Here is a 15,101-nt window from a genome sequence, read left to right on the forward strand (position 1 = left end):
GCCTTATGCCATAGTACATCTCAGTTGTCAGTAGAAACCACATTTATTTAACAAAGTCAGCCATATCAGCTATGTTTTTTAAAAGGCAGTAAATGAGGCTGAATAAACTGTTTCGCTGCCAGACAAGACCCTACTGATAGCCTGGTGTACCAGTGGTAAGGATTCCCTCCATTGTGCTGAAAAGAAAGCTGTGCTTTAGGGACAGCTTTATGTAGGCCCTAACCGTTTGTCACCGTTACAGTGAAATTAATGTTTTTTTAGTGTTGTGTTGTGGCTTTGCTGTCATGCATCTAAAATTGTATTTTTTAGTTTGCCCCACCAATATTTACATCCTAATATCGCTACTGGCTGTGGCGATATTGATGTTCATTCTTCTCATATGTTGTTGTTAGCAACGGTAACTAGTGCTTTTTGACAGCACGCTTTTGACTGTAAGCGCCTGGCTGAGGTTCTCTAAATCTATCCAATCACCGCTCTCATGCGCTTGACCAATGACGTGGACGTATTTAGGCTGGAATACGCCGCTAGCGGAAAGGGGCGTGGCTTTGGCTAACCTAGTTTGGGGAAAGAAAGACTCATCACAAAAACAGAATATCAAAAACATTAAGGAAATTAGCTCGTTGTCAAACTAAAACACATGTTTTGGGTCAAGTGAAGGCACGCTGATATGGATGGTAAGTCGTTTTCGACTTTTTATTTGACGAGATTGTCAATTTACTTTGATCTATGTCGTGCGTTATAACGCTAGTTAGCCGACATAAACTAGCATAAAGGAAAAGCTTGGCAGCCAGTCGATAAGATAAATGTTATGATAGCTTGCTACTAGCCTAATATTAGTTTATATTAGATTTGACCAAATATACACGTTTGTAGCTAGCTATTAAAATCTCACTGCAATATCAGATGTCACCAGAAGCTAGACGAGTATTCAAAAAAAGGTTTAGACGAGTAAGGTTAGCTACATGGGGATTGAAGAGATGATTTTTCTAAACTGTCTGGATGCCTAGATAGATAGCTAACTTCCCGTTTTCATTTATTTGTAGTTAGGTGGCTAGCATTACGCGTGTTATCGCCATTGGAGTAATGTAGAGTTTGAAATTATCAGAACGCGTGGACAATTTATACAATTATATGATTTTGATCCAGACTCCGAGATCACTAGCTAGTTGCCCTCAGTCTGTCATAGTCGTCATTGCACACTGTCAGTGCAAAGTATTCCAGGCCCAATGCACTGGGCTGTATCTGTGTATCTATCACCCCTTTCATCTAATTTCTTTCTTTCTTTCTTTCTTTCAGACACACTCTTCCAACTGAAGGTATATAAGAAATTAGCCATTGTCTTTGTAGAGCTTAAACATAGTTAATAAACATTTTTACACTTTAAAATGTCTGCTTATACTTCTCTAACAGTTTACAGCAAAACAGCTCGAAAAACTTGCCAAAAAGGCAGAGAAAGATTCAAAATCCGAGCAAGCCAAAGTTAAAAAGGTGAGTAAAGGGAGGGCTTTCTGAGAAAGAATGTAGGCTTGAACATGGTTGTGTGTAGTAGATTTTTGTTTTCTGATGCAAAACATTTAGCTATATGTATGGTGTACACTGGGCCCTACTGAACGGGACTCGGGTTACGGGTATACAGGGTGTGGTATTTATTGTTCAGTGGAGGCTGTCGAGTGGAGGACTGCTCATAATAATGTCTGGAATGGAGCAAATGGAATGGCATCAAACACATGGAAACCATGTTTGATGTATTTGATACCATTCCGCTTCAGCCATTACCACAAGCCCATCCTCCCCAATTAAGGTGCCATAATCCTCCTGTGGTAATAAAGGATCAGCAGTCAGTCTATCCCAATAGCGTATAAACAACATTATTGTTGAAATTCGTGTCATTAAATAGTTAATTTAACTGAATAATTATTAGGCATATGCGTTACATGTTCAGTTGATGTCTGACTGGACAGGTCGACTAAAGATGTGTGCAGCACATTAACCAGTAGGTGGCAGTGGAAGATCATGGTTGAGGCTCCACCAGTCCATTACTGCCCTAAGGATTTAAACCGATGACCAGGGGCCATATGTATCAAACGTCTCAGAGCAGAGATTGCTTATTTAGGATCAGTTTAGCCTTTTAGATCACAATTAATAAGACTACATGGACAGGGGGGGGGGGACCTGATCCTAGATCAGTATTCCTACTGTAAGATGATTGTTACACATGCAGCCCCTGAACTTGTTTTTATAGGCAACTGAACTGACTTTTAGTGTGTATGTTTGTCTCACCAGGCTCTTCAGCAGAAGAATGTGGAAGTTGCCAGAGTATATGCAGAGAATGCCATCCGTAAGAAGAACGAGGGCCTTAATTGTCTGCGCATGGCATCCCGTGTTAATGCTGTTGCCTCCAAGGTCCAGACTGCTGTCACTATGAAAGCGGTGAGTCTATTCCCTCTGCCTAATCATAATCATATGTTAATATCATCCAATTGTGTGTCTCACATTAGTCATTGTCATCTTTTCTCTTGACCCCCAATCTCAGCCATCCTCGCTACTGGCTACTTTCATAGAGATGCACTCTCTGTCCTACCTTTGTGTGTAGCACTCCTGTGTTTTATATCCCTAGGTCACAAAGAATATGACGCAGGTCACCAAGGCACTGGACAAAGCGCTGGGTTCCATGGATCTGCAGAAGGTGTCTGCTGTTATGGACAAGTTTGAGACACAGGTCCAGAACCTGGATGTTCACACCTCGGTGAGTGGCACAAGTTTATAGAAAATGTTCCTCATCAATACTAAACAAAAATGTAAATGCAACATGCAACAATTTCAAAGATGTTACTGAGTTAAGGTTCATAGAAGGAAATTAGTCAATTGAAATAAATTAATCAGGCCCTAATCTATGGTTTAAACAAATAGACAGGGGTGCATTCATGGATGGGCCTGGGAGGGCATACGTCCACCCACTTGAGAGTCAGGTCCACCCACTGGGGTGCCAGGCCTACCCAATCAGAATTAGTTCTTTCCCACAGAAGGGCTTTATTACAGACAGAACCCACAGGTGAAGAAGCCAGATGTGGAGGTCCTGGGCTGGTGTGGTTACACATGGTCTGCGGTTGTGTACTCCACACACAGAGACGCGTATAAAGCTCTCCCTCGCCCTCCATTTGGTAAATCCGACCACAACTCTATCCTCCTGATTCCTGCTTACAAGCACAAATTAAAGCAGGAAGCACCAGTGACTCGGTCTATAAAAAAGTGGTCAGAGGATGCAGATGCTAAACTACAGGACTGTTTTGCTATCACAGACTGGAACATGTTCCGCGATTCTTCCGATGGCATTGAGGAGTACACCACATCAGTCACTGGCTTTATCAATAAGTGCATTGAGGATGTCGTCCCCACAGTGACTGTACGTACATACCCCAACCAGAAGCCATGGATTACAGCCAACATTCGCACTGAGCTAAAGGGTAGAGCTGCCGCTTTCAAGGTGCGGGACTCTAACCCGGAAGTTTACAAGAAATCCTGCTATGCCCTGCGACGAACCATCAAACAGGCAAAGCGTTGATACTACACCGGCTCCGATGCTCGTCTTGTGTGGCAGGGCTTGCAAACTATTACAGACTACAAAGGGAAGCACAGCTGCGAGCTGCCCAGTGACACGAGCCTACCAGACGAGCTAAATCATTTATATTCTCGCTTCGAGGCAAGCAACGCTCAGACAATCACGAGAGCATCAGCTGTTCCGGTTTGACTGTGTGATCACGCTCTCCATAGCCGACGTGAGGATGACCTTTAAACAGGTCAACATACCCAAGGCTGCGGGGCCAGACGGATTACATGTTTCAAGCAGACCACCATAGTCCCTGTGCCCAAGAACACAAAGGCAACCTGCCTAAATGATACAGACCCGGAGCACTCACGGCCGTAGCCATGAAGTGCTTTGAAAGGCTGGTCATGGCTCACATCAACACCATTATCCCAGAAACCCTAGACCCTCTCCAATTTGCATACAGCCCAAACAGATCCACAGATGATGCAATCTCTATTTCACTCCACACTGCCCTTTCCCACCTGGACAAAAGGAACACTTATGTGAAAATGCTATTCATTGACTACAGCTCAACACCATAGTACCCTCAAAGTTCATCACTAAGCTAAGGATCCTGGAACTAAACACCTCCCTCTGTTGTGTCGTTTGCAGACGACACAACAGTGGTAGGCCTGATCACAAACAACGACGAGACAGCCTATAGGGAGGAGATCAGAGACCTGGCTGTGTGGTGCCAGAATAACAACCTATCCCTCAACGTAGCCAAGGCTAAGGAGATGCTTGTGGACTACAGGAAAAGGAGGACCGAGCACGCCCCCATTCTCATCGACGGGGCTGTAGTGGAGCAGGTTGAGAGCTTCAAGTTCCTCGGTGTCCACGTCATCAACAAACTAGAATGATCGAAACACACCAAGACAGTCGTGAAGAGTGCACGACAAAGCCTATTCCCCCTCAGGAAACTAAAAAGATTTGGCATGGGTCCTGAGATCCTCAAAAGGTTCTACAGCTGCAACATCGAGAGCACTGGTTGCATCACTGCCTGGTACGGCAATTACTCGGCCTCTGACCGCAATGCACTACGAAGGGTAGTGTGTACGGCCCAGTACATCACTGGGGCTAAGCTGCCTGCCTTCCAGGACCTCTACACCAGGCGGTGTCAGAGGAAGGCCCTAAAAATTGTCAAAGATCCCAGCCACCCCAGTCATAGACTGTTCTCTCTACTATCGCATGGCAGGCGGTACCGGAGTGCCAAGTCTAGGACAAAAAGGCTTCTCAACAGTTTTTACTCCCAAGCCATAAGACTCCTGAACAGATAATCAAATGGCTACCGGGACAAATGGCTACCGGGAAATGGTCCCCCCCCCCCCCCCAAAACGCTCTTTTTTTACGCTGCTGCTACTCTCTGTTTATCATGTATGCATAGTCACTTTAACTATACATTCATGTACATACTACCTCAATTAGGCCAACCAACCAGTGCCCCCACCCATTGGCTAACCGGGCTATCTGTATTGTGTCCCACCCGCCACCCCCTCTTTTTACGCTACTGCTACTCTCTGATCATCATATATGCATAGTCACACTTTACATACCATATCTACATGTACATACTACCTCAATCAGCCTAACTAACCGGTGTCTGTATGTAGCCTCGCTACTTTTATAGCCTCGCTGCTGTATATAGCCTGTCTTTTTACTGTTTTTACCTATCTATTGTTCACCTAATACCTTTTTTGCGCTATTGGTTAGACCCTGTAAGTAAGCGTTTCACTGTTGTATTTGGCGCACGTGACAAATAAACTTTGATTTGATTTGAGGCCGGTTGGACGTACTGCCAAATTCTCTAAAACTTTTTCATTTCTCAACTTATGGTAGAGAAATTAACAACAGCTCTGGTGGACATTCCTGCAGTCAGCATGCCAACTGCACACTCCCTCAACTTGAGACATCTGTGGCATTATGTTGTGTGGCAAAACTGCACATTTTGGAGTGGCCTTTTATTGTCCCCAGCACAATGTCCGCTCCCCTGTGTAATGATCATGCTGTTTAATCAGCTTCTTGATATGCCACACCTTTCAAGTGGATGGATTATCTTGGCAAAGGATAAATGCTCACTAACAGGGATGTAAAAGATTTTGTGCAAAAAGAATGTAGAGAAAAAAGCTTTTTGTGCGTATGAAACATGGGACCAACACTTTACATGTTGCATTTACATTTTTGTTCAGTATACATAATGGTTGTACTCCTAATCAATTTAATTTCTTGAAGTCATTAGTTTTCAAGCCTCTTGTTCATGTGTCCCCTTCTTCCCTAAGACCTCTAGCTCACTCGGCCTCCTCTACCATTTTCCTAGTTCACTAAACCCTTTATCTCAACATGCATTACGAAATGAAATAATACCCAGGGTTTATTTAAACACACGGTAATGGGGGGGGGGGGGAGCAGGAAAAGGGGGATAATTGCATTAATTGTCTTGGTTTCCCCTTTTCCCACCAGCAAACACCATAAGCAAAAACAATACTCACAGGAGATGACAAAGTGCTACAACATGGCATTACAAAGAGAAGCTCCCACTCGCCTATAGGTGATGGTTCTACCAACTTGGCATTACAAAGAGATTGAGCTCTCCTGAAATCTACAAAGAACAGCTATCTACCAACATGGCATTACAAAGATTAAGCTCTCCTGAAATCTACAAAGAACAGCTATCTACCAACATGGCATTACAAAGAGATTGAGCTCCTGAACAAACAAATGATGGGGTTTTTAAACCATGGGGAAGGAACTGTGATAGGGTAGGAAACAGGAGGAGGTGTGTCTTCTGATTGATGGGTTGATTGTTGACTGATTGGGGAGTGATGATTTTCACCTGTGAGGGGAGAAGGAGAGAAAAGAAACACACAGGATACACACAGACACAGGATACCTGTATCCGTAACATTCACTAAACCCTTTATCTCAACATGCATTACTGTACCCTTCTGGATAATTGCATTAATTGTGAAACAACATAAACCCACTCGCCTATAGGTGATGGAGGACTCTATGAGCTCGGCCACCACACTGACCACGCCCCAGGACCAGGTGGATGACCTCATCGTCCAGATAGCAGAAGAGAGTGGTCTGGAGGTGATGGACCAGCTCAGCCAGCTGCCTGCAGGAGCCACCTCATTGGGAGAGAGCTCCTCACGCTCACAGCAGGAGAAGGAGGACCAGCTGTCTCGCAGGTACCCTAACAATGCAGCATTCACTGGTTACTGTGGGACAATTGGCTTGTTTTCTAAATTAAGGAAATGTGTTGACAAACTATTCTCAAATTATTTGACTGTAAAGTAGTGTAGATTCTGGCTGGATGTGTTGGTGCTATGATAGATCCCCTTTTTAATTATGCATAGTGATATTCCAATGATCAACATGCACATAGACCAAAGATTTTCATATAAACCAACAATTACACTTTTATTTACATTGCAGGTTGGCTGCTTTGCGGAACTGAACATCTCTCAACTATTCGCGAGACAGAAGGAGGCTTGACAACCGCTTGGAAACAAACAGCTGGGAGCTGTGTGATTCTATCAAACTGTTCATACCGTGAGGACCTAATGAGCCTATTGATTTCCGTCCTCACGTCTATTTATATACACACTCACAGTGTGGTGCTGAAAATACCACCTGAGAAGGCATGGGTCTCTTTCTTCCTCTCTCTCTTCCTCCTCTGTCTCTGTCTGGCTGTCTTTTTCTGTTGCACATCTTTTTTCCCACCTTTCATTTTCCTTTTCCCATATCAGTCTTTCCATCTCTCACTCATTGTCTTATATTAATTAGGGATCCCTCAAATCAAAATAAAGTGTTATTTGTCACATCCTTCGTAAAACAACAGGTGTAGACTAACAGTGAAATGCTTACTTACGGGCCCTTCCCAACAATGCAGAGAGAAAAAATATCCCCCTTGGTTAGTTGTACTTGTGAATTTCAGTACAATGTCACATGACATATTTTTGGATTTATATTTTAATTGAGGGTTTTCCTGAGAACATGAAGAGTTTTGTAAAATGTCCAAATAGTATATTGGAAAGGGGTGTTGTAAAACACACATTTGTGTAATATATTGAAGCTTGGACCCCCAAAAGTTATTTATCTGGATTTTACCTATCAGATAAGATTAAATGAATATACATAGAATGAATAGAACGGACAAATCATTGACTTGAATGGAGAATATTATTTAGTGCTCTGATGTTTCCCAGTTTGCACTCTGTTTAGCACTAAACCACAGTCATCTCTTGACACACTGTATTGACAACACTAACAAACAAAATTAAGACACACTATTGTCTACTGCTTTCTCCCAACTCTTAAAAGAAATAATCATCTGACATAATATCATTATTTCTATATAGAGGGAGGACAATTCTCAGTCATATTTTTTGTTTTCCTGATTATTTCTGTTAAAATATATTACTAATTCATGCCTATGTTATTTTGCTTTGAATATGTGTGCCTTATTGGGATGCAGGGGTATGAATAGGTCTTCTTCTCAGTGCCTGGATGTATGTAGTTAGACATATAGTGATTGATCCTATGTAAGGTTTTGATATTGAGGGTTTGGGACTATAAAGTTCTATCTGCCAAAAGAATATTCTGAGATACTTGGCTTTAAAGTTCTGAACCCTCTTTGGTTTGAAGTGTGTTAGCAATTTTTTTTTATCTTGTATTCTTTTGAATTTAAAAACATGAATTGTGGTATTTAGAGTAGAGAACATTGAACCGAACAAGGCTATGTCAATAACATTTTGACAAGTGCAGATAGAACCTTATAGTCCTGAACTCTTGAATTATGTTGCCATATAACAAGGATGTCCCCTTTCTGTCCACATCACATACAAACCAGAGATTTGGCTTCTGTAGCGAAGACATTTTGGGAATACATTCCTTTCTTTTATTTTACATGGGAATAGTTATTAATACTCAAAGTTATGCAAGTTTTGCAGTATTTTGGTATATTTAGCCATCTGATATGAACATTTTGTTATTTCAACACTCAGGAAATGACAGCAGCATATGGCACCACAAGCAAACTGATAGACTTCTGGATTATCCTATGGTTGCAGCATTTGTAACCAGGAAACTATGTAACCACGACATGAGTTCAACCATCAGACTGTGGGTGCTGTTTCAACACATCCTCAAATGCATGTTTTACTTTTTGCCAAAATAAGCTCACATACTGAAGAGTTCATGCTGTTAAAAAATGATCTGTGATGCTGTGAACATTTCTCTTTAGTGCTGCTTCACGCAATATTTTGCTTCCTTTTCTGTGGGGAGAGATGGTCATTATTATTAGCCTTTCAGATTATATAGCATGCTTGCCGTCAGTGAAGATTGTTTATGTTATGCATTCATCTGGTGTAAACAGGTCATGTAGGTAACTGTTGATGTCAGAGAGACAGACTTCTTATACTGTACATGCCTACTGTACAGCTTCAAAGTAAACCTCATTTCTCCCCATGGTCATACTGAAACAAGGGTCTAAATTGTCTACAATGGCTTCAGAAAGTATTCATACCCCTTGACTTATTCCACACTTTATGTTACAGCCTGAATCCACTCAGGAACATTCAATGTCGTCTTGGTAAGCAACTAAGGTGTATATTTGGCCTTCTGTTTTAAGTTATTGTCCTGCTAAAAGGTGAATTTGTCTCTGTGTCTGTTGGAAAGCAGACTGAACCAGGTTTTCCTCTAGGATTTTGCCTGTGCTTAGCTCTCCTGTTTCATTTTAGTCCTTGCCAATGATAAGCATACCCATAACATGATGCAGCCACCACCATGCTTGAAAATAGGAAGAGGGGTACTCAGTGATGTGTTGGATTTGCCCCAAACATAACACTTTTTATTCGGGACATAAAGTTAATTTCTTTGTCACATTTTTTTTTCCAGTTTTACATTAGTGCCTTATAGCAAACAGGATGCATGTTTTGGAATATTTGTATTCTGTACAGGCTTCCTTCTTTTCACTTTATCAATTTGGTAAGTATTAGAGTAACTACAATGTTGTTGATCCATCCTCAGTTTTCTCCTATCACAGCCATTAAACTAACTGTTTTAAACAAGTCACATTGGCCTCATGGTGAAATCCCTGAGTGGTTTCCTTCCTCTCCGGCAACTGAGTTAGGAAGGATGCCTATCTTTGTAGTGATATACCATGTAAAGTGTAATTAATAACTTCACCATGCTCTAAGAGAAATTCGATATCTGCTTATTTTTATATTGACCCATCCACCAATAGGTGCCCTTCTTTGTGAGGCATTTGAAAACCTCCCTGGTCTTTGAGGTTGAATCTGTTTGAAATTCATTGCTCGACTCAGAGACATTACCGATAATTATATGTGTGGAGTACAGATATGAGGTAGTCATTCAAAAATCATGTTAAACATTATTATTGCACACAGTGAGTCCCTGCAACTTCCTATGTGACTTGTTAAGCACATTTTTACCCCTGAACTTATTTAGGCTTGCCATAACAAAGGGTCTGAATACTTATTGACTCAAGACATTTCAGCTTTTTATTTCTAATTAAATTGGAAACATTTCTAAAAACATAATTATACTTTTGACATTATGGGCTATTGTGTGTAGGTCAATGACAAATCTAAATTTAATCCATTTTAAATTCAGGCTGTAAAACAATAAAATGTGGAAAAATTAAAGGGTGTGATTACTTTCTGAAGGCACTAGGTGTGTATGGAATCTTAACAGAGGCTTTTTTCCTCTTGTCTTTTGTGAGGTATGTTATCTGCCCTGTGGCTCTTAACAACTATCACTCTGCAAAATGTCTGGAGCGCTCTCCAGTTCAGCAGGTTGTTGGCTTAAATGCTTTCACAGAAGACCAGACCTCTCCCTTTTTTCTTGAAACCTCTGAGTCATGAGTCAAAGTAGGCCACATACTGCACAATAGATAACTGCACTCTTTTATCAATACTATGAAAGTAGCTACACTCACTATGATCGATTGAATAGCTTTCTCAGAAAAAATGCTGACTGGACTCTCTTAACCTATTAAAAAGTCAGGTAAGACACTTCATGCTATGAATCCATTAATCTTATGTGATGTGCCCTTGCTGTTCAGAGAGCACAGGGGGTTCCCTTACATCATACGAATGGTGGTATCAAATTTCACAATTGCATTTGTTGTGTACGAACGTCTTAGCAGTGACCTGGAACTGGATACCGTGCAATGTGTGTGTTCATGGTCACTCTGTTTTGGTCAGTGATCAAATATGCAGCGGTCCAAAGATCAAGAGAATTTGATAGTGAAACATGTTCCTGTAGTGGCTCATCAAGCTTCCGTTGCAGCATGGTCTCATAGACTTGACAAGTTTCTCCATAGAAAAAACCATAAAGGTTACAAAATCTCAAGTTGCCTACTAGGTTCAACCTAGATTTTCTATAGCACACAGAGGATGTGTTATTCAAGAGCTTACCAGACATCAAATATCTGGTCTAGAACAGACTAGCTTGAACACCTTAAATCCACCCTTCTGCTCGACAAACATACCAGGTGCTCCCCCTCTCACACACTATGCTGAACAAAAATATAAACGCAACATGTAAAGTTTGTGTCATGTTTTATGAGCTGAAATAAAAGATCCCAGAAATGTTCCATATGCAGAAGAAGCTTATTTCTCAGAAATTTTGTGCACACATTCTTTTACATCCCTGTTAGTGAGCATTTATCCTTTGCCAAGAAAATCCATCCACCTGACAGATTAAACAGCATGATCATTACACAGGTGCACCTTGTGCTGGGAACAATAAAAGGCCACTCTAAAATGTGCAGTTTTGTCACACAACACAGTGCCACAGATGTCTAACATTTTGAGGGAGTGTGCAATTGGCATACTGACTGCAGGAATGACAACCAGAGCTGTTGCCAGATAATTGAATGTACATTTCTCAACCGTAAGCCATTGTAACATTGTAACATTGTTTTAGAGAATTTGGCAGTACGTCCAACCGGCCTTATAACCACAGACCACGTGTATGGCGTTGTGTGGTTGAGCAGTTTGATGATGTCAACTTAGTGAACAGAGTGTCCCATAGTGTGCACCATGGTGGTGGAGTTATGGTATGAGCAGGCATAAGCTACGGACAATGAACACAATTGCATTTGTTGATGGCAATTTGAATGCATAGAGATACCGTGACGAGATCCTGAGGCCCATTGTCGTGCCATTCATCCGCCATCATGATAATGCATGGCCCCATGTCGCAAGAATCTGTACACAATTCCCTGGAAGCTGAAAATGTCCCAGTTCTGGATTGCATACTCACCAGAGCATTGAGCATGTTTGGGATGCTCTGGAACGATGCATACGACAGCGTGTGGTCACGCTAGATACTGACTGGTTTTCTGATCCACACCCCTACTTTTTTTTTTAAGGTATCTGTGAACAACATATGCATATTAGTATTTTCAGTCATATAAAATCCATAGATTAGGGCCTAATCAATATATTTCAATTGACTGATTTCTTTATGCGAACTGTAACTCAGTAAAATATTTGAAATTGTTGCGTATTTTTGTTCAGTATAAGAAAACAGTGCACTGCAGTTATTCAGCAATTACTGCTTCCAAAATACCACAATTGGCTAGTTACTGCACTTTAACTGCGGTTTCAAAACTGCAATCTTTTTTTGTAAGGGCAGAATAACTAAATAAAGGAAAATATCTCCAGCCACAATGAACTGCAGTTTATATGTTTTGGACTATGTTTATCTTATTCCACCATTTTCCTTTAGTCAACATAACATGACCACAGCATTTTGCAGTGGGTCCTCCCCCATAAATAAACGGTGTATCCTCTATGATGCTGAGAATGCAGCCCACGCATGGAAGAAAGAACACCCCCGCAATTAGATTTTTCTCAAGTGACGTTGGTGCTTATTTTGGTAAGGGACCTAGAGAGTCAACTCAAAAAAAGAGAGTTAACGCTAGGGGCTTCTCTGATTGGATTAAATAAGTCTTAGCGAGTGAGTGAAATAAGAGAAGAAATCAGGGGGAAACGGCGGTGGTGACAGTTGGCATAGAGACAATAAAAACCGGAACTCGAGGCGACGGTTCTCCGAGGCAGATATTTCTTCTTAGCACAAAAAAATGATTCGTGTATCGTCTGATATCGGTCAAATATGACAGCATTTTTTTTATTGGAATTTAAGCAGCGTTCAAGTCGGATGGGGCGGGGTGATGTTTAAATTCCGGTAGAAAGAGAGCAAGAACACGGGTAAAGCTAAATGGGTACCAGAAGGAATGTAGACCCCGCTACATACGTAGCTATTGTATCAGGGGATCTGAGAAGTTTTTATCACGTTCTGTAAAAGGGAGGCGGTTTAAGACGGACTGGGGAGGTCGCAGGCTGGGGAGCAGCGTGTATTTGCGGCGCACCTAACAATGAGGACGCTATTTGCATTCTGTTGTCTCTTCTTGATAACGAGAGGAACAGATCCGCCAACGGAGGGCAGGTCCCTGACAGACAACAACAACATGAACGTGACGGCCGACAGTAACAGAAGGTATATACAAATCGGGGACGGGACCTCCCAAGAATTTGAGTTTCCCGAAAACACTAAGGGCGTGATTGTAATCTCCAGTCAATACCGAAGCGCCGTAAGTACGAAGGGCCGCGAGAGCTGGAAGCAGACGGTCAATGTAAGCTCCTTGGACTCGGAGGTTCTTTCCATCCTGAATGTAAGTAACAGTCATGCGGGGCCCGTGAAGAGTTTCATCATCAGCATAAAGTCTGGGTTACCGGGTCGGGCACAACTGCTCATCCAGCTATTGAAGTTGGACCAGGATTCTTTCCCTGTTGTAATTGAAGAAAGGACAGACTACTGCATCAGGGTGGCACCTGGCAGGGATGACCCAGCTGCCGGGCTCATACAGTCAGGCGTGCTGTCCCACTTTTCTGAGAACCCTGTCCTATTTGCCTTGCTGCCGCTCATCTTCATCAACAAGTGTGCCTTCGGGTGCAAGGTAGAGGTAGAGGTGCTGAGGGGTCTCCTGCGGAAGCCTGTGCCCCTCCTCTTGGGGGTTGCAGGGCAGTTCCTGGTCATGCCACTGTACGCCTATGGTCTGTCCAGGCTGGGTTCCCTGCCAAAGGCCCTCTCCCTGGGCCTGGTCATCACATGCTCTGCCCCGGGCGGCGGCGGAGGCTACCTCTACAGCCTGCTACTGGGCGGGGACGTCACCCTAGCCATCTCCATGACCCTGGTGTCCACAGTTGTAGCTGCAGCAGCCATGCCCCTGTCCTCTGCCCTGTACGGCAGGCTACTGGGTGTCCACGCTGCCCTCCACGTGCCCTTTATCAAGATCCTGGGCACCCTTCTCTTCATTGCCATCCCCATCTCCCTGGGCATGCTGGTGAAGCTACGTCTGCCCAAACTTACCCGCGTGCTGCTGGCACTGATCCGGCCCTTCAGCTTCGTGCTCATCGTGGGTGGCATCTTCATGGCCTACCAGATGGGGGCGTCTATCCTGGCCAACGTGAGACCTCAGATAGTGGTTGCGGGGGTGACTGTGCCCATGTTTGGGCTGCTGCTGGGGTTTGGGATGGGGAAGCTGGCAGGGCTGGCAGTGCCACAGAGGAAGACGGTCAGTATTGAGGTGGGGGTGCAGAACAGTCTCCTGGCGCTGGCGGTTATGCAGCTGTCGTTCCGGCGGGCGGAGGCTGACTTTGCGTCCCAAGCGCCCTTCATAGTGGCGCTCAGCAGCACCTCTGAGATGCTCCTCATCGTCCTCGGTCACTTTGCCCATCGAAAGTTCTGTACCCCCACCACCCGGACTGAAACCTGATTGTAGACCAAGTTTCTGTTCTAAACCAAACCTGTGGAGGTCCCAGAGTGTTGGCTACAAATCACACACAACAATATGAAAACAATCATTGACATTGACACTGTTTACACAGGACAGCGAATGGACATTTTAAATCATGTCTTTTTTCTTGAAACCAAAGGCCTTTTCCCGCTAACCCTCTTTTTTCTTCATTTTTTAATGAGATTGTACTGAAGAGTACCTCATGTAAATAGGCCGAAGAAGAGAAATACCTATTAAAGAAAATATATTTTTCTATAAAACATTTTTTGTAATTGAAATTATTGATTTGTTTACAAGAGGTCTATGTGTCAAAGGAATGGGAATGGTTTTGAAAACTGATTGTTTGTCAGATGGAAAAGTATGGTGTTTGAAAACTACTGTTACTAATTTTTTTGTTCTGGATTCAAATATGGTTTTCTAAGAGTCCATGTACTTTATAAAGAGGAGACGTAAAGAAATAAAAGCATTCATAAAAGCAGTCTTGAGTTTGTCCAAGGAGGATCTTTATTTAAACAAGGAATCTTAACACTGAGACGTACTAAAATAAAGATTGTGCTGCAGCACAGCTGAACAATATAGCCAGTACCTTTGTTTCTGAGGGTGTTTCCGTGACAATATTTGCCTGTGCATAATATTTGTGGACTGATTCAACAGGTGTCTTTGTGTGCGCCAATGCAAGGACAT

General features: G+C 42.7%; 2 protein-coding genes across 2 annotated transcripts; both read left to right on the forward strand.

Moving 5' to 3' along the window:
- The first annotated feature begins 516 nt into the window (after nt 1-516).
- LOC139390171 (charged multivesicular body protein 1a) lies at nt 517-10,254 on the forward strand. Its single transcript, XM_071137441.1, has 7 exons — nt 517-674; nt 1,297-1,316; nt 1,411-1,488; nt 2,284-2,430; nt 2,618-2,746; nt 6,578-6,774; nt 7,022-10,254. The coding sequence occupies exons 1-7, from the start codon at nt 668-670 to the stop codon at nt 7,041-7,043; spliced, it is 600 nt and encodes a 199-aa protein (XP_070993542.1). The 5' UTR covers nt 517-667; the 3' UTR covers nt 7,044-10,254.
- Nucleotides 10,255-12,465: 2,211 nt separating this feature from the next.
- On the forward strand, nt 12,466-14,895 carry LOC139415804 (P3 protein-like). The gene has a single exon (XM_071163911.1). It carries the CDS (start codon nt 12,996-12,998, stop codon nt 14,394-14,396), a length of 1,401 nt encoding a protein of 466 aa, XP_071020012.1. The 5' UTR covers nt 12,466-12,995; the 3' UTR covers nt 14,397-14,895.
- The last annotated feature ends 206 nt before the right edge of the window (nt 14,896-15,101 follow it).

Source organism: Oncorhynchus clarkii, chromosome 1 (genome assembly GCF_045791955.1).
Source record: "Oncorhynchus clarkii lewisi isolate Uvic-CL-2024 chromosome 1, UVic_Ocla_1.0, whole genome shotgun sequence".
NCBI lineage: Eukaryota > Metazoa > Chordata > Actinopteri > Salmoniformes > Salmonidae > Oncorhynchus > Oncorhynchus clarkii.

Coding starts and splice junctions, on each gene's coding strand:
- LOC139390171 (XM_071137441.1), top strand. Junction 2,747..6,577: donor ACCTGGATGTTCACACCTCG/GTGAGTGGCACA, acceptor ACTCGCCTATAG/GTGATGGAGGACTCTATGAG. Junction 6,775..7,021: donor GAGGACCAGCTGTCTCGCAG/GTACCCTAACAA, acceptor TTTACATTGCAG/GTTGGCTGCTTTGCGGAACT.
- LOC139415804 (XM_071163911.1), top strand. CDS start 12,996: ATGAGGACGCTATTTGCATTCTGTTGTCTCTTCTTGATAACGAGAGGA.